The sequence below is a fragment of the Parus major genome, chromosome 1 (assembly GCF_001522545.3).
Source record: "Parus major isolate Abel chromosome 1, Parus_major1.1, whole genome shotgun sequence".
Classification (NCBI taxonomy): Eukaryota; Metazoa; Chordata; class Aves; order Passeriformes; family Paridae; genus Parus; species Parus major.
Genome location: NC_031768.1, coordinates 8,394,702 through 8,419,310, shown reverse-complemented (window position 1 = coordinate 8,419,310; position 24,609 = coordinate 8,394,702). Strand labels below are relative to the sequence as shown.

Genomic DNA, 24,609 nt, shown 5'->3' with positions numbered 1-24,609 from the left:
TTACATAGTTGCAATTCTGTAACACCTCCTGAGAAATATAATCATTGTGGTGCAAAATAAATTAAGAGTGTAAGTTAAATATTAATATTTTTTTTAAGTTTTAAATTTCTGCTTGCAGACAAAAATTGATATTCAGCAGTTGCAAGGACTCTGTGAAGCAATGTCAGTATTTGAGTGTCTATACCCGAAACACCCCAGTCTGAAGATGTTGCCTCACCTTTTTTCCCCCCTGTGTTTTGCCCCATTTGCTACTGTGGGCAAGAAAGTAAACTGTGTTCTTGTTCCAAATTTAAAACTAGACTACATCACCTGGCTTCTGATCTCAGTGAGGGGAGTAGAATGGGTGGAGTGGTTTTTTTGTTGTTGTTTTATTTCAGTTTTTTGTGAGGTTTCACTTTTGAATGATTCAGCTGTCTGTCTCCCTGAAATGGTTTGCTCTGTTGTGCCTAGGTCTCCAAGGATTTTTTCTTTCATTTATTTTAAGGTATCTGTTACTTCCTTGTTTTTTTCTTTGGGGTGCTAACAGTGCCTTCAACAGATTAGAAAGATAAGAGACCAGCAGAGCAAGCTCATGGTAAGGGCTTGAAACTAAGTTTTCTTCAGTATGTAAATTTTGGTGATAGCTTCTTCTGATTTCCCTCTGCTCAACATTCCATATGCAGTAACAATTGGAAAGCAGTAATAGAAAATCACTTTTAGGTGATTTCATACCAGCTCAGTCACTGGAGCAAAGGAGATGAAACACAGAAACCAGTTTTATCTACAGTATGGCAAATGTGCTGCAAATTTTTTTATGTAAACTGTGAATTCAGCTCTCACAGCACTTCCTGCTGTGTTTGCAGATCAGCACAGAAGTCTTTGAGACTCCTGAACTTGAATACAGTTTTCTCTGTTTAGTTTCAGAGTGAGAGCAACTAAGAGCAATAAGCAATAAAGAATGAGGTAGCATCCCTGTTGGAAATAAGCAGTAGAGAATGAGGTAGGTCAAAAGGGGAGGTTTTTATAGCTGCAAAGCAGTTATAAGGAAGTTGAAAATTTGACTTCCATTAAAATTAAAAGCAAAGTTTTTCAAAATTGGCCTGACATAAGGCTTATGGAAACACTGAGATTTCCAAGCTATGCCTAATAAGATTATAATTGTCGTCTGGCACTTTTTTCATATCATTTTAAGTAAAGTAAGTAAGTATTTTAAGAGTCCCATTAGGATCATCAATCACATCTAAAGATTTGGTTTCGATTTTACTTTATTCCTATGTTTAAACAATTAAAATTATTTTTTTCTGTATATAGGTAAAGTTGTTAAACTTCAGTCTTGCTTATTAAAACTCAAAAACCTATATGAAGCTGTGCAATTACTGATTTTCCACGTTTTTATTATTAATACAATACAGTAATTTAATTATTTTTAAAAATGTTTATCAACTGGCTTGATATAAGACATGAAATGTTTGTGTCAAGATTTTCAGTTCCTAAACAGCTGAATCCTGAAACCACTGCTGTCTCCTGCTCTTACACTCTGTGTCTGTGCAGAGATGTGGAAAATGTGAATCAAAATTCCTCTACAGAACAGAATTTGAGAGTACATCATACCATCTTCCTAAAGTGCAAAACTTGTGAAACAAAACTAAGTGACAGAAGCTGACCAAATACAGTGAGGAACAAGACATGACAACTAAAAGCCTGTTTGTCATTTAGGGCTATCTGGAGGAAACAGAAGAAGATATTGATGACATAGTGGCCTCTTGTTATCCAAGAACACATGAACATATGACAAGTGGATTATCAACAGTAAGATCTTGAGTAGAAAACGTGCATTTTCCTTCAACAAAAGACCATATTTCCTCCAGAAAGGAATTTATTTCATGTCATTTATCACATTCATCTTTCATTCTACACTTGAGGAATATCTTTTAGCATTCATCTTGATGCTGAGAAACATCTTTTAGCATAAGATAGACTTTCTGTTATTAATGCTGTTCAAAGCTAAAATGCTGTTCTCTGCAGGGCATGGAAAGAAAACTATTTTGCATACTCATTAGCAGACTTCCTCATATGCTCGGGTTATTATCAAGCTCACATGTGGAGAAGGCAAACCAGAGGTGTTTGCAGTGTGTGACTGCTCAGCTTTGCACAGGAGCACTTGGTCTTAATTAAATTGAAACAAAGAGAGCGAGGCTGTGGGGAGAATTTTCCTTCTCAAACTGCTTTCTGAATTTTTAGGTTCTTGGGACACAAATATTTGTCTATGGGTTTGCATACATTCCACTTCCATGGAATCATTGTCCATCCCCAAAATCAGCTCCTCTCATTCTTCATGCCACCCACATCTGGAGAGTATTTCTCTTTACTGCAGGAGAGAGGTGCTTGGGGATTAGGTTGCTGACAATAAAAGGGATAGCTGCACCTGATGGTAGCAACAAAATTGGTATAAGAAGCCTTATGCTGTTCATTATGCAGTTTGTTATTCACTGGGGGAAAAAAAAGATATAATAAAAGCAGCCTTTAACATGTTTAATTTATTATTATCTGCTGTATACTTCATTTTTGGGATCTGTGGTCAGCTGATAATATCTTCAGGGAGCCCTCTCTGGCCACTCTTCTTCATAGCTTGTGTCCAAAAATAGCTGTGGACAAAGCTGCAACAAACTCTATGTAGAGTGTGTGAGTACTGAAGAGGATGAAGAAGGATGAGCCTAAATACTAAAAGGGAGGAGAAATGGTCTATGACAATAACCAGGGAACTGTCCTTTCTAGATTGCACCCCCATTAGTCTCTGTGCAAGCAGCAAGCAAGGCCAAAGGAATCCCCAATAAATCTCCTGATCACAAAAGATGGAGTTGACTGAATTAAAGCTTGGCCTACATGGGGAGGAGAAAGAGCTGAGAATATTAACATCACAGAGCACTTTGATCTCTTAGATCTGGCCATGTCAGACCATTTCTCCCATTGATTTTTGTAGTTCACAGAAACAGACACAGCAGAGAGTGGGACTCTTCACATCAGACTTGAGCACCTGTAGCCTGTGGACACTGGACTAATTACAGCCACTGAGCCAAGGCTGGCAGTGACTCACAGCCTCCAAGGCCTGCTGCTCCCAGGGATTTTGTAGACAGAATAGTTTTCATTTCCTCTGAATGTTGATAGAACGTTGCAGAGGCTTAAATATTTTCTCTGTTAGGTCACTCAGTAATTAAGGAACTGCATTTAGAGATCCTGCCCTCTGTGCTTAAGGCAGCATTCTGTCCATGGGTTGGGTTTTGTCCTCTGCTGTAGATTTCTGACCTTTCTCTTAAGCAAAGTGAAGCTTCTCCAGTGCTCTAGGTTTGAGTTAATCTCACATCTCAATGCTCCCATTTCTCCTTATTCACCATGACATAATTTTTAATGTCACTGCATGCAATGTAAATGGCAAAGTTGTGAATTGCCAGCTGCTTCTCCCTGCAAGAGCAGGGCAATTTTACAGGTTCATTTCTTTATTCCCCTTAAGTGTATTGATAACATTTCCCCATCATATTTTTATCTTCACTTTTTGAGCCTTCTCACACAGTATGTTTTTTTTATCCTGTGCTGTCAAATGACTGTTAACTATTAAATCACATTGATATAATATTATTAATGAACAGTAGACTCAGAACTGTATGATCCTTTCCCTTTCCCTTTCCCTTTCCCTGCCATGAATATTTGAGGAAAAGAAAGAAATATTACAGAGGGTAAAAGACACTTGAAATCTACCTGCAACATGAATGAGCAAAAATGGAATTGGAAAGTGGCACTGAAGAGAAACTGTACCTCAGTGTTAGTCTTCTATTTTGTGTTTTCCCAATACTATTGCATCAACTGTGAGTTTTCTCTTCATCCTTCATCCTCCACATATTTATGTGGTGTTGTCAAGACCTACCACATCAGTGAGACTAAAATATTCCAGTGCCTTACTGCAGTGATACGATGCAAAACAAATATAATTCTTAGTGAAGTATCAAAATGAGATTGCATCCTTCATAAGTTGTTTTCTACTTACTAAACAGGAATATGAGTATTTTTCTTTGGGATTTTACATTTAGTGTATGCAATGTCCAGTGTAAATGCTGCAGAACAGAGTCTAGGGGTGGGGGATAAAAAGTGAAGTGTATCAAATTTACTAAATTTATATAATTTTCTTTGTGGTTTGCAAGCAATTCAGAAATTGTGTTTACATAAAGTCAAGGGTCAGGGGCCATCTATTTGTTTTGGATCTTCTGTTATTTTATTTTTTTTTCCTAGTCATTTATCCCTTGCTGCCTGCTTACATAAAGACTGAGGAAAAAAAGTATTTAGATTAGAGACAGAAGTGTTTGGAGCAGAAAACAACTCATCCACTTCCTTGTATTGGTATAACCTTGGGTTTTTTTTCTGAAGTGGGTGTACAAATTGTTGCAGGGATAATTTAGGCATTTTTTTAGCACATACTGGACTGGTTAAATTCCCTAAGAGTGTAATGGGATATTTTCTTGTATTTTAGAGGTGGAAATGTATAAATAGTAAATGGAATTCAGCTCAAGGCATGTTAGAAATTGGAGGAAATATGCCACATTGGTTGTTTGTGTTGATAATTCTCCAGTAATTTTAACTAGTCCAGTTAATGGAATTTCAGACTATTATAAAAAGGATATAAAAAAGGACAATTTTAAAATGCATTTTTCTTTTTCTTTCTTTTTTCTTTTTCTTAATTAAGAATAAAGCCAGCCATCAGAAATACATCAAAACCACCTTTTTATTTTTCCTACACGGGGTATAAAATTTAATTTCTGGGTAATAATCACTCACACAAATAACACTTTTTCCTGTCTGTTGTTGTTCACCACATTGACACAGGACTGTTTATCCCTTGAGCCCCCTGTGCTGCAGGGCCCTTGGGCAGGGTGCTTGGAGAGCTGGGTTTTGTCACACACCAATTCTTTCTGTGTGGCCTTTTCCCTGGGCTGTGCTCTTCCCTGCTGCTTGCAAGGAAGGAGAAGGATGAAGACACAGCTCAGAGATCCTGCTCTGGCAAGCAGAGGAGGGAAAATGTGTCCCCCAGTAATGAATTACTGTACTTTTTTCCCCCAGAAAGTGACACATTTCAACATTTTAGTGCAGTTGTCATCTATTCTTATGAGCTCCACAGAGAAACTGCCATTTCTTACAAAGGCAATGATGCTGCAAATAGAGGAATGCTGAGTTTTTGACTGGCTTCAGGGAGGATTGACATGCTCATGCACATGTAAACAAAAATAAATCCAAATGTAATCTAGTATGAATCCAAACCTGCTGAGCTACTGTTCTAAAATATAATTTGTTTATTTTGATACGTAGGTTACCTCATTTTTATGTAATTACTTTGAACCATCCTTCAGCACTTGAAGTGTATGGAAAACACAGAATTTCTCTGATTTTGTGCTACCTTTTTCTTTCTTTATTTCTTTCTTTCTCTCTATGGCTTTGCAATACAAACTTCTTTTACCTTTCTATATAGATAATGACTTCTCACTGCACTTATTCTTTCTTATTGCAGCAGTCTAATGCTCTTTTTTCTTGATCTTTTGCACTGCCTTTTTTAAAGAACTCCCCAGAAGGCTCTGAGAGAAAATGGACATATTTAAATGTTCCTGAAGCAGATGGTGATACTGTGAGTTCTCCTGAATCCTCTGCTCTAGCTTACTCTAAAGGTTTCTCTCTCCTTTCTCCCTTTTTGTTGAAGACTGTACCTGTGTGTCTTGCAAGGTTCCTAAGTGTCAGAATTTAGATGGTTATATATGTTCTGGAGTGATCGTGTTCAGTGACTCAAAAGGAAATGTGTGCCAGATTTCTCAAATGCTTTTGGTTCTGGCAGTGTGCATATTTCTTCAGTTTTCTTTAAAAAATATTCAGTTATTTCCTAAATGTAAACTTTTGGAAGAGGGAATCCTCATAGCAGTAATCTGCAATTTATGAGTGTGAAGGAAGAAGGATCGAGGGATGATTTATTATACTGCAGTGGAAAAACTTGTGGTATTATTGAGAAACTTCTTGACTTTACAAAATTTGTAGCAATGAATTAGGGATTGAATTTTGCTCCTTATTTTAGAATTGTTAATGAGAGACATGTGCTACTTCAGATAAATATGGTTTTATACTATCTCCATTATGGGAAGCATCCTTGTAAGTTTTCCTGAGGGCTCTGTCAGCAGTTGTCCTGTGAGACTCAGTAAAAATGAGGTGACCAGCTCAGCCACAGAAGCGATTTTTTACTTTTTTTTTTTTCTGCTTGGAACTTACATGAGCTTACAATTTATGTAGCCTGTCTGCTCTTCAGTTCATACATTAATTAAAAGGTGGTAATTTAGATTTAGTCATGTTTATAAATAGGTTTGAGTCTTGTAGGGAAAAACATCTGTCTAGACATTTAAACTACTAATAACTACATTTTTTATTCCCTTTACATCAAATCTTGGCAATTCTATTCTATGATCTATCTGTTTCCATAGCAAGTCCTAAAAAAACGTGACAATATTGCAAGGCTGTAGCTTTATGAAAAAGAAAACAACAAAAAACCCCAAGAGATTTTGGAAAAGAATAATGTGTTTCAGCCTCTGAGGCCTCTTTCTGCTCCCCTCCAGACGAGCATTAACAGCATGACGAGTGTGTACAGTGAAACTGGTGACTATGGCAATGTGAAGGTCAGCGGTGAAATCCTCCTCAATATCAGCTACATCTACAAAACGGGTGCCCTCAACATCCTGGTGAGGAGCTGCAGAAACCTGGCCATTGCAGATGAGAGGAAGCAAAGAACCGACCCGTAAGCACAGAGAAGAATTTCCTTGAGCTCTGCTGGGGGTGATCCCCACCACATCCTTCCCTGCCTCTAACCAGGGGCTGGGATTTGAGCCTGGGAATTCCCAGGATCCAGTTGGTACAAGCAGCATTTTGGTGATGGTTTAGTTTGGGTTCCCTGTGGGAAGGGCATTTTCTGTGTGCTTCTTAGGGCAGCATGTACCTGCTCTGGGGGAAAAATAGGATTATTTAAATTACCAATCTGTTTGATAGTAAAAGGGAAAAAAAAAAAAAAAAAAGAAGGAATAGGCAGGCAGGATTGAGTTTCTTTTACTTCTATAATCAAAACTGAAGTATATGAGAGGAGTCATGTTCTGGAGGCAAGGATTAATGGAAATAACTGTCTTCATGAGCCCATATACTCACTTTGCAATTACCATGTTTTCTGAGTTTCTCATCATAGTTTTCAGTATAATGTGTAAACTCTCTCATCAGAAGGTAACTATTAGTGTCTCTAATTGTAATTAATCTATGGTATATAAATGATGAAGCTTTTAATTCTCTTGTATTTTTAGTGTATATTTTATCATATATGACCAGTTGGTAATCATATATGGCAAAAGGGAAATGGTAAGGAAAGCTTGTTGCATTTCTGAGGATAAATAAATTAATTTAGCTCTGCCCTTGTTTATTGATCTTACCTGACTTACACCACCATGTTTGTAGGTGAGGGCCATACCTCTCCATGTTTTGCATATTCTCTGTTACATGTTTACACTCTTTACACTGTGAAAATGAATTTCCTCATATGTTACTGATGCAGCAAAGTCAGGTCTTTGCTCAAACTGTTCATTTTTTATTCTTTGCTAATCCTTTGCTCCTTGCTCTGCAGATATGTCAAAGCCTACCTTCTGCCTGATAAGTCCCGCCAAAGTAAGCGCAAGACCAAAATTAAAAGTAACAGCACCAACCCAGAATTTAATGAGACACTGAAGGTGAGAACAGTTTCTCTGTCAGGCTCTGATGAATGTTTCACTTGTGCTCACAGGTATTTTCTATATGTGCTTCAGTACAGGGATTAGAACTTGGGAGAAATGCCTCAAAAGGGAAGGTGTTTAAGCAAAAGCATCTAGAAAACATATGAGTTTCTATTTCTGGCTTTCAGCATTAAGGAAGGGGTTCTGTTTGGTTCTCCCCTTTACAATTAAAAATTCCATTAGTTTCCATAGATTTGTTTCAAAACTGTTGATGTTCCCAGCTAGCCTGAGCTTAGAGTTGTTAAAGGCACCTTAAAGATTTTATATGCCTGCTCTGAAATAAAGCTGCAGTAGAAGTTCCCATCTAAGTGATTTAGAAGAGAAAATAACATTCTGCAGTAAGATCTGGATTCTTCTGGAAACTTTAACTTATTTCTGAAGCAGAACTAACTTTGATAAGAAAATGTCAGCAACTGCTTCACTATTTGTCTTCTTGAAAACCTGTGGTGAGTTTAATTTTCTATTGCAATGGACTTGAGGACACAGTGCCCACAGCTCTCTCCTTCCTTGCCCTCTACCCATCCCCAGCAGAGAGGATGAGCTCTTCTGAGCCCCTTCTGCACCTCCCTGGCTCTGTGGTGCAGGGGGGAATGCTGGGGCTGCTGTCCCGGCTGTGGTGTCACTGCCAGGGGAATGCTGGGGCTGCTGCCTCTTCACTGCCTCTCTGGCATCTTGACCTCAAGGCTCCTGATGATTCTCTTTCCTGCCAGTTGAAAGGAGGTATCCAGCAGGCTACTTCCTTTTAAGTTTCTCCTGAATTTTTATTTTTTAAATTTCTATTACATTTTAAGTAAATTTCCTATAATAGATGCAAATATATGTTCCATGGCTTGGCTTAGCCTGGCTACAAAACCATTTTGCAGGCGCACACACTCGGTCTGGCCATGCTGCTTGCCAAGGGAGAGCCTTTTTATAGCCTCATTTTTAAATGGTATAGAGTGAATCAAGGCTTGCCTGAACTTGGAAATAAAAAAAAGTATTAGACTTTATTTATCAAGTAATATAGCATTAATATAACTGCTGTGTAAAGATAGGACATAGAAGTTTCTCAAAAATACAAATTGTAACAAAAGGAAGTTACTTGAAATGTGTGTAGATAAGGAAGAGTTGTCATCCCAACTGAAAATCCTGTTAAAAAAAAAGAAAATAAAAAGAATAAAATCTGTCTTGTATCTTCCCTCTTTGATTTTTACTCTGTTGTTGCAGAATATGAGGTTTCTCACAGTGGAACAGTTGGCACTGAGGGTTAGGCATTGTAGATATATCTGTACATAATTAGCCAACTGACTTGACTGTTTCAGCTTTTGGAGAGTGTTTATCCACATCCAAATATTGTTCCTGATACAAAAATAAGACATCTGGGTGTCTTCAGCTAACACTAGAAGGGTGAATGGCAGGGAAATAATGGGCTTTTGTTAAAAAGAGAGTGTGAAGAGCCAGAATTCCAGATGTTTATAATTTTCTGTGCATTTGCTAGACTGCAATGTGAGTTTTTTAATAGTTTGATATATTAATAGCTAGAGATGATTTTTTTTCGTTTTCAAACTCAACAATGGTTTCTGATAGACTCCATGCATGCCTTGCAGATGCTGCTGTACATGTTTTTAGAAGAATTTTTTTGTAAGCTACAAAGAAAAAATTGGAAATGAGAGGATGCTTTCTGGAAAACAGTGTTCAGCAGACTCTCTTTAGGGATAAAAGAACCAGTGGGGTTTCTTTTTATCAACCTAGATGTTGATCTGCTTCTTTTATATAAATTTGTAGGGAATTAACAGGATCATTTTTTTAAGCGTCATAATTTACTATATAGTCATAAATACCCAGTAAATAATAATAATTTTAAAAAGCCACAATAGTGAAAGTGACATAAATTATCACTGAATGTATGCAGCAAAAAAAGATTTCACATTAACATTATGATCTTTCTGGCTAGATCAATCTTGTTTGCAAGGAAAACAAATCTTTCTTTCATGCTCCATTTGTTAAGTGCTGTGGGCTTGGTGAAACTGAGCTAGAGCCATAAAAGGCTCAGTGGAAAATATTATTTCTGCTTATTCTGAGAGTTTCTTTTTGTCTTTTTCTGTTGGTAGTATGTCATCAGTCAGTCACAGCTGGAAACCAGGACCCTGCAGATTTCTGTCTGGCACTATGACAGGTTTGGGCGTAACAGCTTCCTTGGGGAAGTGGAAATTCCATTTGATTCCTGGAACTTTGAAAATCAGGGCGATGAGTGGTTTGTGCTCCAGCCCAAGGTAAGCGTTTCCAGGACTGGTGAAAGTGCTGTGAAGCAAATTTAGCAATAGTTAGTTATTTTTTCCTTTGGAATTTGTTTATAAAGCAGGACTTCATAAGTGTCTAATATGACAATATAAAATATTACTTGTTCTTAATTCAGTAAAAGCCTACTGGTTTTAAAGTATTCATGAAAATTTCACATATGAAGTTATTACTACTTAAAAACAATTTAAAAAAAGCTTTGCAATAAACTGTAAGTTCATCCTGCAATAAACTCCAATAAAAAAATTACTTAGTAAATCCATTAATTTTTTAAAATAGCACTTTCCTACCATTCCCCTCTACCCAACCTTTAAGAGGTTATTAAAGAAATAAGCCTTATTTTTTTCTGTTCAAAATAATAATGTGACAAAACAACTTAATCTCTCATTCACCTTAACTAGAAGGGCACAAGATAAGGCTTCTCAGCCAGAAAATTAACTGAAACAGAGCCCTGTATTTAGTGAAGGATAAGGTGACCTCTGTGCCCAGGGCTCCCCTGCTTTGGCAAAGGTGTTAACTTTTGGAAGAGATTCAAAGAGCTGTTCTAAACTAGAGGATTAAAGGCCTCTGTCTTGCTTGCCTCTGCAGCAGCTGTAATCCCCAGGAATTCCAGGGGTTTAGACTGACATTAAAGAAAGTGTATTTTTCTAGTTAAAAAAAAATAAGGTGTCCAGCTAATATTGTCAAGATTGATTACATGATTTGGTTTTTCTATGTTCATTATATTTAAGGAAATCATATTATCTTTTGAGTTTCAGAAGAGTGTGTTTAATTTTTACCTTTCTGTCAGGTGGGAGATGGATCTGTTTGCTCTGAAATTAATTTCTAGGTAATTTCTTTTAATCCTAATGGGAAAATAACCAAAAAAGTTATGAAGCTGTCCTGCTCAGGAAAATAAGTAATGAGGCATTAAGCATTTCAGCCAGTCCAGCTGGAAAGTGGTATCTGATTATTTCCAAACCCATTAAAGGATTTTTAAATTACTTCTTTTACTGTCAAAGAAAGCAAACACAGAATTGGTCTTGTCTGCCTCCTAAGCTGTTGCCAATAATGTTTCTAAACTTAAAACACTGCTAAGGTTTTTGATCAGCAAGGATGATATTTTAAAAAAAATCAGTTATTGCTTTTTGAATTAACAAAAATGAGACACTGGTTAATATCCACACAAAATACACACTGTTCTCCTATACGGACTGTCTGATGGAGACAGGAATGAAGGAATGGCAATAAAACATTTTCTGGGATTTATTACAGTGCTTTGTTTGTTTTATAAATCATTTAGCTGCTTTAGTGAAAAGGTTGGAGACTTGAAGACATGTTTCTTCTATGAGCATTGAGAGATCTGTTCTCCAGAGGAGTGTGGTTAAGTCAGAAAAAGTAGAGAAAATAGTTCTGTGGCAAAAGAGGGGACAGAGTATATAGTCATGTTATATGTGGGTTTGGGGGACAGGCTGACAAATTTTTTCTGACATTAGGACTTAGACCATTGCTTGTTCACTGGTTGAACTAAACACAAAATAACCTTTGATGCCTTTATGGGAAGCTTGATCCTAAACTTGCTTAGTTTAGGCCATAAGTGAGCTGCCTGACTGGCAAAATGTAGATGTGTAAATTATTCCACAGCCATTTACTACAGGTTTTCTTTAGTCCTTTGTTGTAGCAGCTGGCACTGGACACTGGTGTGAGACAGGACTGTTTTTCTGTCAGTGCAGCAGTGCCTCTGTGCCTCTAAAAATGCTTCAAAGTCTCAAAAGGGCCCTGTTGCTATGACTAAAGTTGTTTTGTTCTCTGTCCTATCCTTGGGTACAGATTTAGCCCCAGTGAACGTGGTCAGTGTCTCAGCCTGGAGTCTGAGGTGAAGGCAATGCTGACCCTCTGCATACACCTTAGGAATTCCTGGTGGGGTTTTTTTGCTTGCTTTCTCTTGGTAATAGAATTTGACCTTCGTGGAGTGTCAGGAAAAAAGCTGAATATGTCTCAGAGTAATACATTCACAGATTAGACATTCCTCCATAAACAGTTCTTTAAAGGCTTCTGTGGTGCCTCTCCCTTTATCCTTGTCCTTTGTCCCTCTAAAGAAATCAGGAAGGATTTGTTCATTTGTACCCAAACCTAAGCACTGAAGCATGTAGAGAAATCATATTTGAAGGGTTGAAGGGGCCTTAGAGATCATCCTGTTCTGATCCCCTGCCATGGGCAGGGACAGCTCTCACCAGAGCAGGCTGCTGAGAGCATCTGAATAGTCCCACCTCCAGCAGTGAAGTTAGATCTCTCTGTGTACCATCCAGTGTTTTTAAAATGCAGTTTCCAACTTCCTACAATGTGAATGGAAGTTCAGTGCCCTGCCAATGAAGGACTAATATTATTTTAGCAAGGATAGACTGAAGAGCATCGATTGCATTTCTCTGGGTAAGATTAAAGCATTTATAAAAAAAAAAAAAAAAAAGTAGAAATTCAGAAACACTAGCTGTGTAGAAAAGGAAAAGGATACTGGAAATAACAGTTTTTAAAATTTTTTCTGTTTCAAAGCTGCACTCTGCTCTCCCTCACCTTTGTTCCCTACACATCTATTCAGAGTGACTCAGGAATTACTTCTCTAAAATGCATGAAACTAACTACTTTCTAAATGCTGACTGGTGAAAATAAGGGCTGACTATCAGCATAAATCAGTTACAGTTTATATACTCAGAAATAAGTCTGAGAGGTTTTTGCTGTTGTTTTTTTTTTTTCACTTACTCATGCTAGGTAACTCTCTTCTCTGTGTGTTCACTGAACAGTGTCTAGTGCCACATGGGTTTATTTTTCTGAGAGCTTGTATTCCCTAGCTCAGACAGCTTTCTAAAATGTGATTGCCTCCAATTTGGAATGCCTAATTATCTGAAGTGGGCTGGTACATCTTGATGGGTTTACAAAGTGTTTAAAACACTACATGGATGCGTTGATATTTTTCAACAGAACTAAAATCAAAAGAAGAAGTTGAATGATTAACCTTGGCTGGATTTCTGGTTGGTTTGTTTGCTTTCTCTTCAGATGGAGGTTGTGACAGATTTTGGGCTTCAATACAAGGGAGAACTGACAGTGGTTTTACGTTATATTCCTCCAGATAGAAACCTAATGCTTCCTCTGGGGCAGTTTCAAGGTAAAACAAACATTAGTAATGATTTTAAAAATCATATGATGATGTTATATTAAAAATCCTTACTTAGAAATGACTTACCAAATAATGGTACTGGTGAAGATTGAAATCATACTTTAATAGGCTTGTTCTTAGAACCACAGAATGTTAAGGGGTTGGAATAGACCTGAAACATCATCTAGTCCCAACCTCCCTGCCATGAGCAGGGACAACTTCCATTAGACCAGGTTGCTCAAGGCCTTATTCAACCTGGCTTCAATACTTACATGAGAAAATTCTGAACCACATGAATGTTTCTTTTGCTTCATCCTTTTCTGTAACACTGAACTTAAGGAGAGAGAAAGGAAGAGGAATATGCAGTCAGTGGTTGATGCAAGGCTCTGACTTACATTTTAAAAAAAATTCAGACATTAGGTAACGTGATCAAGGGCAGCCACTGAGAAATAAATTGTCTGCATTGTAGCCAGAGAGTTCTTTTTTCAGCCAGTCATATACAGTGTTTAGCTGATCAAGTAATAGACTTCACTTAGTTCTTCATGCTTAATTCACCTTAATGTGCCTCCTCATTTTCACCCTTTTTTCACACTGCTCTTCCTCTGCTCAGTCTTACTGTATTACTGCTGCAATTTAGTCCTGTAAAATAGTATTTGAGTTCTTTAGGGTGAGCAATTATTTTCATCAGCAGTGAACAAGGGAAAAGAGCTACTATCTCTTTGCATTGTATTAGCATGAGGAACATCAATCCTTTGGAGTGAGAGCAATCACTGGGTAGCACCTGAGTGCACATGGATATACCAGATGCAGGTAAATCACTGCCTTCATGACAGCATTGCTTGTTAGCATTTGCATTTGATAGATCAGATTTCTTTCTTTCTCTTCTTTTTTTTATGACAGATGATATTCCCTCTACCAGTAGTAAGGTTTACTCAAGGTTGGCTCTCTAAAAGCTCATTGTTGTCAGCTCAGTCCAGATGCAGTCTGCATTTTTTAAAATTAGTACATTTTAACATCACTCCTGATTTTCTTTCCCCTATGTTTTCAGCCTGAATTAGTGTGTACAATCTCTGCTGCCGCCTTAACATCAGCACTGGAAGTGGATTCTGAAAAGAAGGCAGGATTTACTGGGCATGAAATTTTCATGTTCAGCATAGAAACCCTCAAATACTTATACTGGGACAGGAGTTCAGATAGAACATGTTGTTGTGTCCTGCAAGGATTAGCTAGCTAGTCCTTGGTCGAGTTCTTTATCAAATATGGAGTGATTTTCTGCCCTGTCTTAATAAGGAATTCTTTAATCCCATTGCAATAAATTACTTTTAAAAATTTAGCCAATTTACATTTCCAAACCAGTCTTACAGTGTATATATAATTTCTGACTGTAATTTTGCAACATTGTTCTATGCTTAGGAAAGAGAGGCTTCAAAAAAGGAAAAAAAGGAGATTCTCATCTGCCATCTGGAGGCATATTAGAAGTCCTCATCAAAGAAGCAAAGAATTTAACAGCAGTGAAATCAGGAGGCACATCTGATACTTTTGTGAAAGGGTTTGTGGGTTTTTTCCTCTCCTTTTTTAAATGATTGCACTGGATCTAATTTAAGATATGTGTCACATGCATATAAGCATGGGGGTACACAAAAAATTTACATAGTATGACAATATTTTGTTTTTGGTTTTAGATACACAGCATTTTGTGTTGGACACTCAAAATCCAAACTACAAAGAATGCTTGTGATTTGAAAAAATGAACATAATCCTGCATCTCTCATTAAAATGGATTTCTCATATCTGTAGATTATACATTTTAAATATTACATTTAGGAAGTAGTAGGTATCTTAAAACATATTTTCTTTTCCAGCATTTGCTCTGAATACTAGTTTTCAGGCTTGCTGATTTCTAGATATGTTCCAATTCATAGTAATGGTTTGAGTGTTGTTGCTAAATAGGAAAAATCCTGTTTTTAATTCCCTGGTGGAGCTTAGAATGAATATCTTGATCTTCTGTTGTGCTTAAAGCTATCACTCAGCACATACATTTGAAGTAGAGAAAGTAATTGTCATTTTTTTCTGGACAATCTCTTCTTGCACTTTGAGATGGAAACTGGCTCCAGAGAGGTCCCTTCTAGCCAATGTTTTTATGACTCTGTATTTAACCTCACTGAAACAAAAAGTTTGTGGTTGAGACTTGGGGCAAGGATACCTAATTCCAATTTCTTCTTGTGGTAACTGATACTGTAGGTATGAGAATAAATGGAGCACGAATGCAAAACAAGCACTTGAGGTAGATACTTAATACCAGTGGAAGATGGGGTACTGATCCCATTTGAGCCTCTACATGATTGTAATATATTGTGAATACTATGTGAAAATGCATTTGCATATTCATTTTCCTTTTCTTTATCTCCCAGATACCTGCTCCCAGATGACAGCAAAGCTACAAAACACAAAACTCCCATAGTAAAAAAGAGTGTGAACCCTCAGTGGAATCACACCTTTGCCTTCAGTGGCTTGAATTCAAAGGACATACAGAATGTTTGCCTGGAATTGACTGTGTGGGACAAGGAGTCGCTTTCCAGTAATATTTTTTTGGGAGGTGTCCGTTTGAGCACTGGAAATGGTAAGGTCCCATCTGACTGATGCTGCTGTTCTTATTCTGCTCTTTTTCTTTTACCCCATGTGATCCATGTGTGTGGAGGACAGAAATGTTACTGAGTGTTTTGAAAATATATGGGAAGTTGTGGAACTTGAAAATGGAGAAAAGGCAACGGGTAGATAAGCTGTAGATAATTTAGTTCTTTCCTCTGCTGAGACACAGAAATTATGTGTCCATTTGTATTTCTGCACAGTCTAAAAGAACTGTGAATACCTTAGGAAGAATTCCTCAGCATCCCAGTGAGAAGGGGTCAACTACTGCCCAGCAGTGGCCTTTCTGCTGCTGATGGTGTGAGCTGGAAGAGGTGTGAATCTGTTCCAAAAAGTTGTTCGTGGTGCAGTGTGGGGAGGTTTATGAGCCTCTGCCTGTGTGCCTGAAGGAGTTCAATGACAAACTGGTGCTCTCCAGGCGCTGCCTGTTTTCAGTACAGCTCCCTGTACAGGTGGAAGTGTAAAGTGCTTATCATTTCTCTTGTACGCTGCAGTAAATGAGCAGTGACCTTATCCAGCTGCTTCCTAAAATGGCAAATTCCCTCATGTTTTTACAATTGTCAGGTGTAAGCAATGGCAAGGAGGTTGACTGGATGGACTCTCAAGGGGAAGAGCAGCACCTCTGGCAGAAGATGATTGACAGTCCAGGAGCTGCAGTGGAAGGGGTGTTAATGCTGAGATCCAGCATGGGAAAACGCAGACTCTGAAAGACTTTAACTACTGAGGGTGCCACAAGTACCCCTGGCTTTAGTGGTGCCCAGGCTCTTGTCACCTTGCCCATTTGAACATGAGAAGGGTTGTACCCTTTGCCTTGGATATTAAGGCTCTGAGTGAGATTTTAATGCATTCTGCACTTTCATGCTCATGTTTTTTTACCCAGGCTTCTTGTGTGAATTGTTTCTCCTGAAGCCACTGAGAGCTGGATACCTTGTACAGAGATCAGACTGGCTTTCTCTGTCCCTTCTGGTGGCTGGTGTGCAGCTGATGAACATTCTGCCTGTGGGCTGCTCAGAGTGAGCAAATTCTCTCGCTGGTCATTTAGTGAGTAATGTCAGGTTTATGAATCTCCTGGCTCAGAGACAGCCCAGAAGGCAACAGTGGCACAGCACAAGCAGATTGAGAGTCTGTGCTTTGGTGTTTGTAATTTAAGAAGCCATAACGTTATGAAGGACAAGAAACTGTTTCTTTATTGTGTTTGCTTGTTGGGCTGTGCAGAGGTGCAGCACAACAGGCTTGGGACCAAACCCAACCAAGCAGGGCCAATGCTGTGTGCTGCACCCTAGAAACAGACAGCTGGCAGGCAGTGCTGGGGGCCTGGCATCCTCTGGGTATTTTAATGCACGTGTATAAAAGGCAGACTTGGTTCATCATAATCAAAGATCCTCTAATGAAAATAAATCATAACAAATCCTCCCTTTCCAGGACTACACGATGCTACTGTGTTTTTCTTGCAGTTGACAGCTCTAGCCAAGACCTTCTGATGTCATTGAACAGAGGGAATATGTCCACATGCCAGTTCCCATCTGATGTGTTGCTGAGATGAAACACATGCTAGGTTTGGACAGTTAGCTAAAACTTGATTCAACAGATTGTATAGAACAGAATGGGATTAAAACACATACCAAAATGATTTGCATAACTGTAAAATCTTCTCTGAATGGGCTGTGGTCCTATTCAGGCCCATGCACATTAATTATAACCCAAGCAGGACATTTTTTCTCCTGAACATCCCCCAGAGGATGTAGTGATGAGTAGGTCTTGCCCAACACAATCTTTAATCTTATTAACCTTAACAACTGTTCAACAGTAATTTTGTGATTCCTCCAAGTATAAGACAAAGGAAGATCAGGAAACTGAGTGAACAGCATTTCTTCTGAATTTTCCACAATTAGAACACAGCTTTCTATTTATAAATTCTATATATAAATTAATCAGTGGCAATTCCTACGTTTTGATTTTTACCCCAAAGTTTATTACAAGAAATCTAGAATATGAACTGATAGCTAAGCAACTACAACTGGAGATTTTGATATCTGTAGTTGTCCTAGTGTACAATTATGTACATGTATTTAGAGCTGAATTCAAAACCTTAAAATGTAACATTAATTTCTTTCTTTTTCAGATATTTTATGCTGTTTTTTTGTGGGAGTGGCTGGAAACTGCAGGGAAGTTCACAGCCAATCTTCTAAAATCATAATATTATTGGATAAAATAAAGTATTTATTAGTGCTGAAAACAGTAGTTTTAATAATTTTTTTTTCTTCATTTTGCATAAGTTATTTCAAAATTCGGATATGACTTTTAAAAGTCACTGGAGGTAATGTTTGCCCAGATGAAGACTCACCATTTTCTGAAATTACCAAGTCATCTTTGAAAATGAAAATTCTCCTAGAGAATCTCAGATTTGGAACCAAATGTCAGTGGTTAGCCAAGAAAACTGACTTACTTTTCCTTCTTTATATTTTCTTCATTTTCTTCTGAAGTTCAGCTCAAATTGGGTAGTCAGGGAAGTCTAATTTGCTTTTAGCTTTTAATTTTTCTAACCTAAATAATTCTGTCATTCTGTGCTGCAGATGCTGTGAGCTGATAAATAAGAGCACAAATATCAAGCACACAACATTTTATGACCTTGTTCTTATAAAAATAGTCTGTCTTTAAGTATTAATTTTTTATCAGTATCTTCCCAAGTGAAACCAAACCAAGCTTTTGACACCTAAACTACCTCTCTTTAACAGAATTTTTTTGAGTTGTCTTGGTTGTTTGTACTACAAAGCTGAATTTATTTTAGGAACAATGGCATTACATTGACATATTGGCACAAATGTGTTGGGTTTTTTTTTTCTTTTGCTAGAAGTTGTTTCAAACAGATAAACTTTCTGAATCTAAGGGAAATGTTCTTTGAGGTAAAATTCCAGCTCGAGTTGTAGAGGAACGTTGGTCTGTTGAGTGGTTTGCTCTGATTAATTTTGATGGCGAAAATGGCAAAAATAATAACAAAAAAAGCCCTTCCAAGCTGGACCTTGGAATAGGCATTTTTTCATTTGCCAAACTGAAAAAACTTAAAATAATATTAAATTGAATTTGCTTTTGCATGGAGTACAAGTGTTTGCCTAATTTCTGAATGGTACTTCCTAACCTCCTAAGCATGAATATTTTAGGTAAACCACGACTTGGTTTGAAACAAAAAAAAATTTGTATTTCACTGCTTCAACTTCTGCCCAATTTGGTCCTGAGGCAGAGTTTGTGATGAATGGACTCATCTGGGAAGTGTCACCCAGCACATACATGGGCTTTAAGCTCTGCCTCTTCTTTCCAAAATGCCCAAATGTCACTCTGAGCCCACACATGAAATGACAGGCTGCAGTCCAGCTGTGGAAGGAACAGTTTCTCCTGGGAATGAGCTCTGGCCGAGGTGGTGGTGTTTGCCATTGGTGGGGTTTGGGGTAGAACAGTGAAATGACCTCCTGGGTTAGCAGGGACAGTTCTGCAGCATGGTGCCACACTCACCAGAGCCTCAGGGAGATGATGAGCACCAGATAAACGCTGGAGCCATTTGGAAAGTTTTGCTGTTCTCTGATGTTATCAGCTCATTTGTAGGAATCATCTGATTTGTGGAAAATGTCACATTTAATTATGTCTCTTTGTTCTCTTCTTCTGTAAAGGTGGTTTATGGTTTGGAAAAAGAACAAGATGATTAACTGCAGATGTGATTTCTTGTTTCCCGGATATTTGAATTATTTTTCCATAATTGTGTGTCATCATGTACTGAGTGTTACCAGGCTGAACAAAAAAAGACAAAGCCAGGAATTAGACCAAAGCCTTCCTTTTCTATCTGTGTTTATGGTATTGAAGGTGCATGAATGGTTTATTCAAACCTAATTTTTAGGAGGAAATAGCCACAATTTTAACACTGATTCATAAAACTCCTTCTCTGAGTAAACAGATACAGCAGAGCTGATCTTTCATTAATTTTTTTCTACAAAGACCTGAACAACTGAAGCTGCACCAGTGGAGAAATCTGCCCTATGGTAGAAAATGCGTTACAAAATACATTTTACTCTGCTACATATTTTTGTAGCAAGGTTTGTGATTAAACTTTAAGGGTTCAACCTATTAAAGAAGAATAAAAATGCAACTTTTGCTGTAAAAGTTCAAGTTGGGCCAGTAAGCACATCTATAGACAGAACCAATTACTATCAAAAAGAGCTGATGCCGAGGGCTTTCCAAGCCTTGCCAACAGATTTTGGCAGCCAGCCCTGCTCTCTGCTGGTTTTCTCTATCAGTGGTATGGAGGTGGGGGAAGGGACTTCAGGCTTCTAAACCTGCATCCACGTTGAGATACCAAAACCAGGGTAAAATAGGCTTGAAATGTCCTTCCTGCCTCCTCTACTTCCACCATGTTACACTTGGGTGAGATGAGAGGAAAGCTGTAAAGACTGAGGGCTGCTGTTGCCATCTTCCAATGCTAATTCAAGTGCCACTGCTCTCCCTGGATGCTTTTCAGATGCCCCATTTTCATCCTTCTTTTCCAGCTGTAACGGTTTGAGAGAGAAAGCATTGGGATGGTGAGCATGTTTTGATCATGGTACATTAGACTGGAAGCTTTTTCTTCTATGCCTCTTCCAATGCAGATTATGCTGAGGCAGCATGATTGAAGCATTTTTATATATTAATTTTTGATTTTTCTTTTCCTGACTGGTTAATCCCTGCTAAATGCAATTATTCTAAATTGTATTCTGCAAAATATCAACTCAGCTAGAACAGCAGAGCAGCCTTTGAACATCCACTGGTCCCAGTTGATAAAGAGAAATTACAGCAGAGTTTCATTTTAGTCTGGCTTAATTTTCACTTCTTGATGGCTCTGCACATCACCCAGCTTCAGGAATGTAAAGTTTGCAGTTTGCTCTGTAGCATCAATGAGGAGAAAAGCTGCTGGGTCTCTTACAGCTTTGGAGAAGAGATCAGAGTCCTGTTTCCACAGCTGTCTAGTTTGTGGGCTCACACAAGACAGTAAGTTGTACCTGAATCTTTGCAAGGTTCTCTCTTCCCTTTGTTTCAGCAGCCCTGAGCTGGAGGCTCTCCCTGGACATTGATCCCCAGTATCTGGGAGGAGGCAGCATGCAGAGGTGATGGGACAGCCCCACTTGTTTTCTTCTATATGAGGTTAAGACTGAAATTTTCCTTTGCTAACACACAGTACTGATTTTCAGCACCTTGCCACCTTGACAGAAACAAGCATCTTCTGAGAGCAGACCCATGTACTCTATAAACTTTTTTAAAAGGCTGATTTTTAGTTTAAAACTTAAAAACTAGTTTTTAGTTTTCTACCCCCAGTAAAGTTAACATTTGAGAACCCTAGAGAAATGATGGTGAATTCCAGAACAGGATGCAGACTTTCATTTGCAGTGATGCCCTTTACCATAGCTCAGCAGGAGATGCTGAGAAGCACGCTAACAGAACCTGAGCACTGTGCCCGTGAATTTCCTCCCTGATGATTTCATGTATGCAAATGCTATTTAATAAGTGATAATAAATACAGTGTTAATTATACTGTGTATATTGACACTGGAAACTGAATCTCAGCTTGCTTTTTAGGTGACTTTTTAGGTTGCTTTTGAAACTTGCCCTGGCTGCATCTTGACCTTTTATTTAGATTATTTATTTCAGCAATTCTACTTTGTGGCAATAATATTTACATGGCTGTGTGCTACTGTTCCTGACAGCTCTCTGTATATTTTTCAGAATACTTTAATTATGGAGGTTTGCCTAAAGCCAAGCATATTCATTTGTTGCAGCAATTAGAGAATGTCACATATCCCTTGTGCTGCCTTTGTTCTGCTTAAAATCTGTTGCTAGCAATTTGTTTAATTATTCTGGTGGACATGAACAGTAGTAGCAGTAAATGGCACTGCAGTATGTGAAGCTCTGCCCAAATTGAGACAAAGCAATGTTTTCTGCTGAGAACATTTTTGTACTGTGCATTGTACATTGTTTTGTGGACAAAGATGGCTGGTAAGACATTTGCAGATGTTGTCAAAATTTCTGTTATGTCTTTTAAATTAAAATACTGAAACGTTGCTGTGTCTTTGTCTCTCCTAAAATGAACTACAGGAAACTATGTCTCCCAGAAATATCCCATATTATCTCACTGAGGTAAAGACATCACTTGATGACTAATGCAAGGGGCCTGGCATGTCTTCGGAGGTGGGACTCCACTGATGGTGTCTATCTCTTATTTTTTTTTTTTTTGTCTTAAAAACACTTAAAGTGTAGAAATTAAGCTATTTTTTATTTCATAAACATTAAATCTCATTTCTTTTAAATATGCAATTCTAAGGAAAAAAGGAAATATGGTGTTCTCTTCCTCCTTGCTATGAAATTATTTTACATGTATATTAACTCTGCCTGTTCACCAGGTCCTCCCCTCCACCTCTGAATCTCCTGCCTCTTCCCTAGTTCAAGGTCCTGCCCACCTGAAAATCCAGGTATGTTCAAATTGCCTATTTTCTGTCATTTCTGGCCCTGATTTATTTTTTTATTATAAGAAAAATCAACAAGCATTTGACCGCTCAGCTTATATTTTCAGCAGAGTCATGTTCACTCTAACTCACCTCAGAGCTTGGGGCTCTCTTACATCTTGTGGTTCTCCAGTTCCCTGGGCTTTTGTGTCTTGCTGTGCCTTGCCAGTGAGAAAGGAGGCAAACCCTGCTCTTGGGCTCTGGGCTTGTGCTGCCTCTGCTCACTTTGGACAGTCTGGAAGCCTGGCTCAGGTCCTGTGCCTGGGTTAAGGGGAGAGCAGGTCAGCAGGGCTCAGTGGTCTCTCGGTGTGGTTTGGGCACAGGGTCTTTTGCCCTCACTCCACTCTTGTCTAGCTCATCCCTGTGCTGGTTTTGGCCTTTATGGGCAGGTCAGACACCCAAAAAACTGGAAGGCAGCTGCAGGTAGGGGAAGAGCCCTCCTGCTGTTTCTCTGCTCTCTGTACCTTTGCTAAGGGCTGTACTCAAGGAGTTGCTTGAGGGTCTGGAAGACACCTCTGTCACTCCTGTACAACTGAAGTGTAGTTCCTCCTCCCCTTCTCTTTGAGGTGGTAGACAACAAATTCTCCTGGTAAATTTGAAGTATGGGACATCCTAATTATTGAAATTCAGGTTTTGGTTACTTTCTGGCTGCATGGGTGGCAATGGGAGACACGTTGGTAACTAGATATGCACTAGCACATTCTGCATGGACACCGGCATTCCCATTTGTTCCCTCTGTGTTTCACAGAGCATGCAGCAGCTGGGTTACTGCTTGAAAGAGGCCAGAGGAAAAAATGTATGTGCTCTCCTCAGCTGCCCATGTCCCCACTGGCTCCTCTAGCCCAGGCAGCCTTGATGCTCTCTCCTTCCAACATCTGCAGCTGGTTTCCCACTGCTCCCTTCACCAAGCTACCATAAGAATATCCTCCGGCCACAAATGGGGAGAGAGAAATGGGCAGCAGCTACATGGGCTAGAGGATGGTGTGAAGCCCTTTTTGCTTCCTGTGGATGTACAGCAGGAACAGACTGTGGTGTGTGGCTGGGAGTGATCAGGCACTGAGATTGCACAGCCTGAGCTCTATTATGCCCCCACCTCAATTTAAAAAGTGCATTGTGATCGTAAGAGTATTTAAATATACTCCAGGTTACTCTTTAGCCTCTGCATTTTCATTAATTATGTGATGCAGTCTGACTCATGCCCTTATGTAAGTACTGAGCTGTAATGAAGTCCCATGTTCTGGTTGTTTAGAGAAGAGCTGTAAAGCTTCATTGGTGTTTTCATTAAAACACAACACTGTCCCAAAAGGCTTTAAACTTCAAGAATAGGGATGTGCAACTTCAAATTTTGTCTCTCCTCTGGCTAGATGAGGTGTGTAACAGCAGGGGTTTTTCTCATCTATTAGGTGGATTATCAGGTAGAATCTGGGGAAAATCAGGCCCTTAACAAATAGTTCTTTGCTGAGAAACTGCTGCCTCCCACAATTTCTCTCAATAGTTTTGTTTGTAAAAGGTGCTGCACGTCAGGAACAATAATTCTTTTCTCATCTGAAATAACTGAAGTCTTCTGGTTCACAGTCAGAACCTCCAGATTTATGTAGGAACCTCCAGCCCATGACTGTGTCTACACACTGTGATGTGTCACATCTCCTGCCATGAACAGCCTGGAGGTGGGATGGAAAGGATAAGACTTATGGCAGGTCTAATATTCATGTTTTCAATCAGATTTGCATTTTAACAACAGTGATAGGATTAGAGCTATGTCAAGAAGAGCTGTGCTGGTGGTACAAAAGAGACTCCAGCCAGTTTAAGTTGGAAGGAGGAGAATTTTCTGTGAAACCTTTAATAAAAAAGTGCACAGGGATAGATATTGAACCTTGCTTATGCAGTTTTGTTTTTCTGTGACCAGAAGTGTACAGAATGAGTTACTGGAATATATTTGCATATATAAATGCTGGGCTAAAGCCAGAAACACTAAATCCCTTGTTCAAACACTCCCAAAAGGCCATTCTACCAAATCTCTGCATACCATACATGCAGGCTGATTTGACTCCAAAACAGAGATGGCACATGATATTTTTCACTGCTCCCCACAAAAACATACAACAGAAAATGCCAGAAACCTTGTATTACTAATCAAGAACAGCTTTTCTTAATCACAGGATTTTAATAAATGTTCTGTGCAGAATATAACTAGTAATCCAATCACTCCTGCACTCTCCTCCACTTAATTCAA

General features: G+C 38.6%; 1 protein-coding gene across 5 annotated transcripts in view; it reads left to right on the top strand.

Moving 5' to 3' along the window:
* The window catches only part of SYTL5 (synaptotagmin like 5), a 79,141-nt gene extending 57,206 nt beyond the window's left edge, over positions 1 to 21,935 (top strand). For 2 of the 5 annotated variants that reach the window (XM_015646848.2, XM_015646897.3), the window contains 9 exons: positions 1,696 to 1,788; positions 5,579 to 5,644; positions 6,615 to 6,793; positions 7,661 to 7,763; positions 9,896 to 10,057; positions 13,113 to 13,221; positions 14,626 to 14,761; positions 15,624 to 15,832; positions 16,423 to 21,935. In XM_015646848.2, coding sequence (XP_015502334.1) covers positions 1,696 to 1,788; positions 5,579 to 5,644; positions 6,615 to 6,793; positions 7,661 to 7,763; positions 9,896 to 10,057; positions 13,113 to 13,221; positions 14,626 to 14,761; positions 15,624 to 15,832; positions 16,423 to 16,565 — 1,200 coding nt within the window. In that variant the 3' untranslated portion in view covers positions 16,566 to 21,935. The remainder of the gene's footprint in view (positions 1 to 1,695; positions 1,789 to 5,578; positions 5,645 to 6,614; positions 6,794 to 7,660; positions 7,764 to 9,895; positions 10,058 to 13,112; positions 13,222 to 14,625; positions 14,762 to 15,623; positions 15,833 to 16,422) is intronic. The other 3 variants (XM_015646889.2, XM_015646882.2, XM_015646906.3) reach the window with 3 other exon arrangements.
* Positions 21,936 to 24,609: the final 2,674 nt, after the last annotated feature.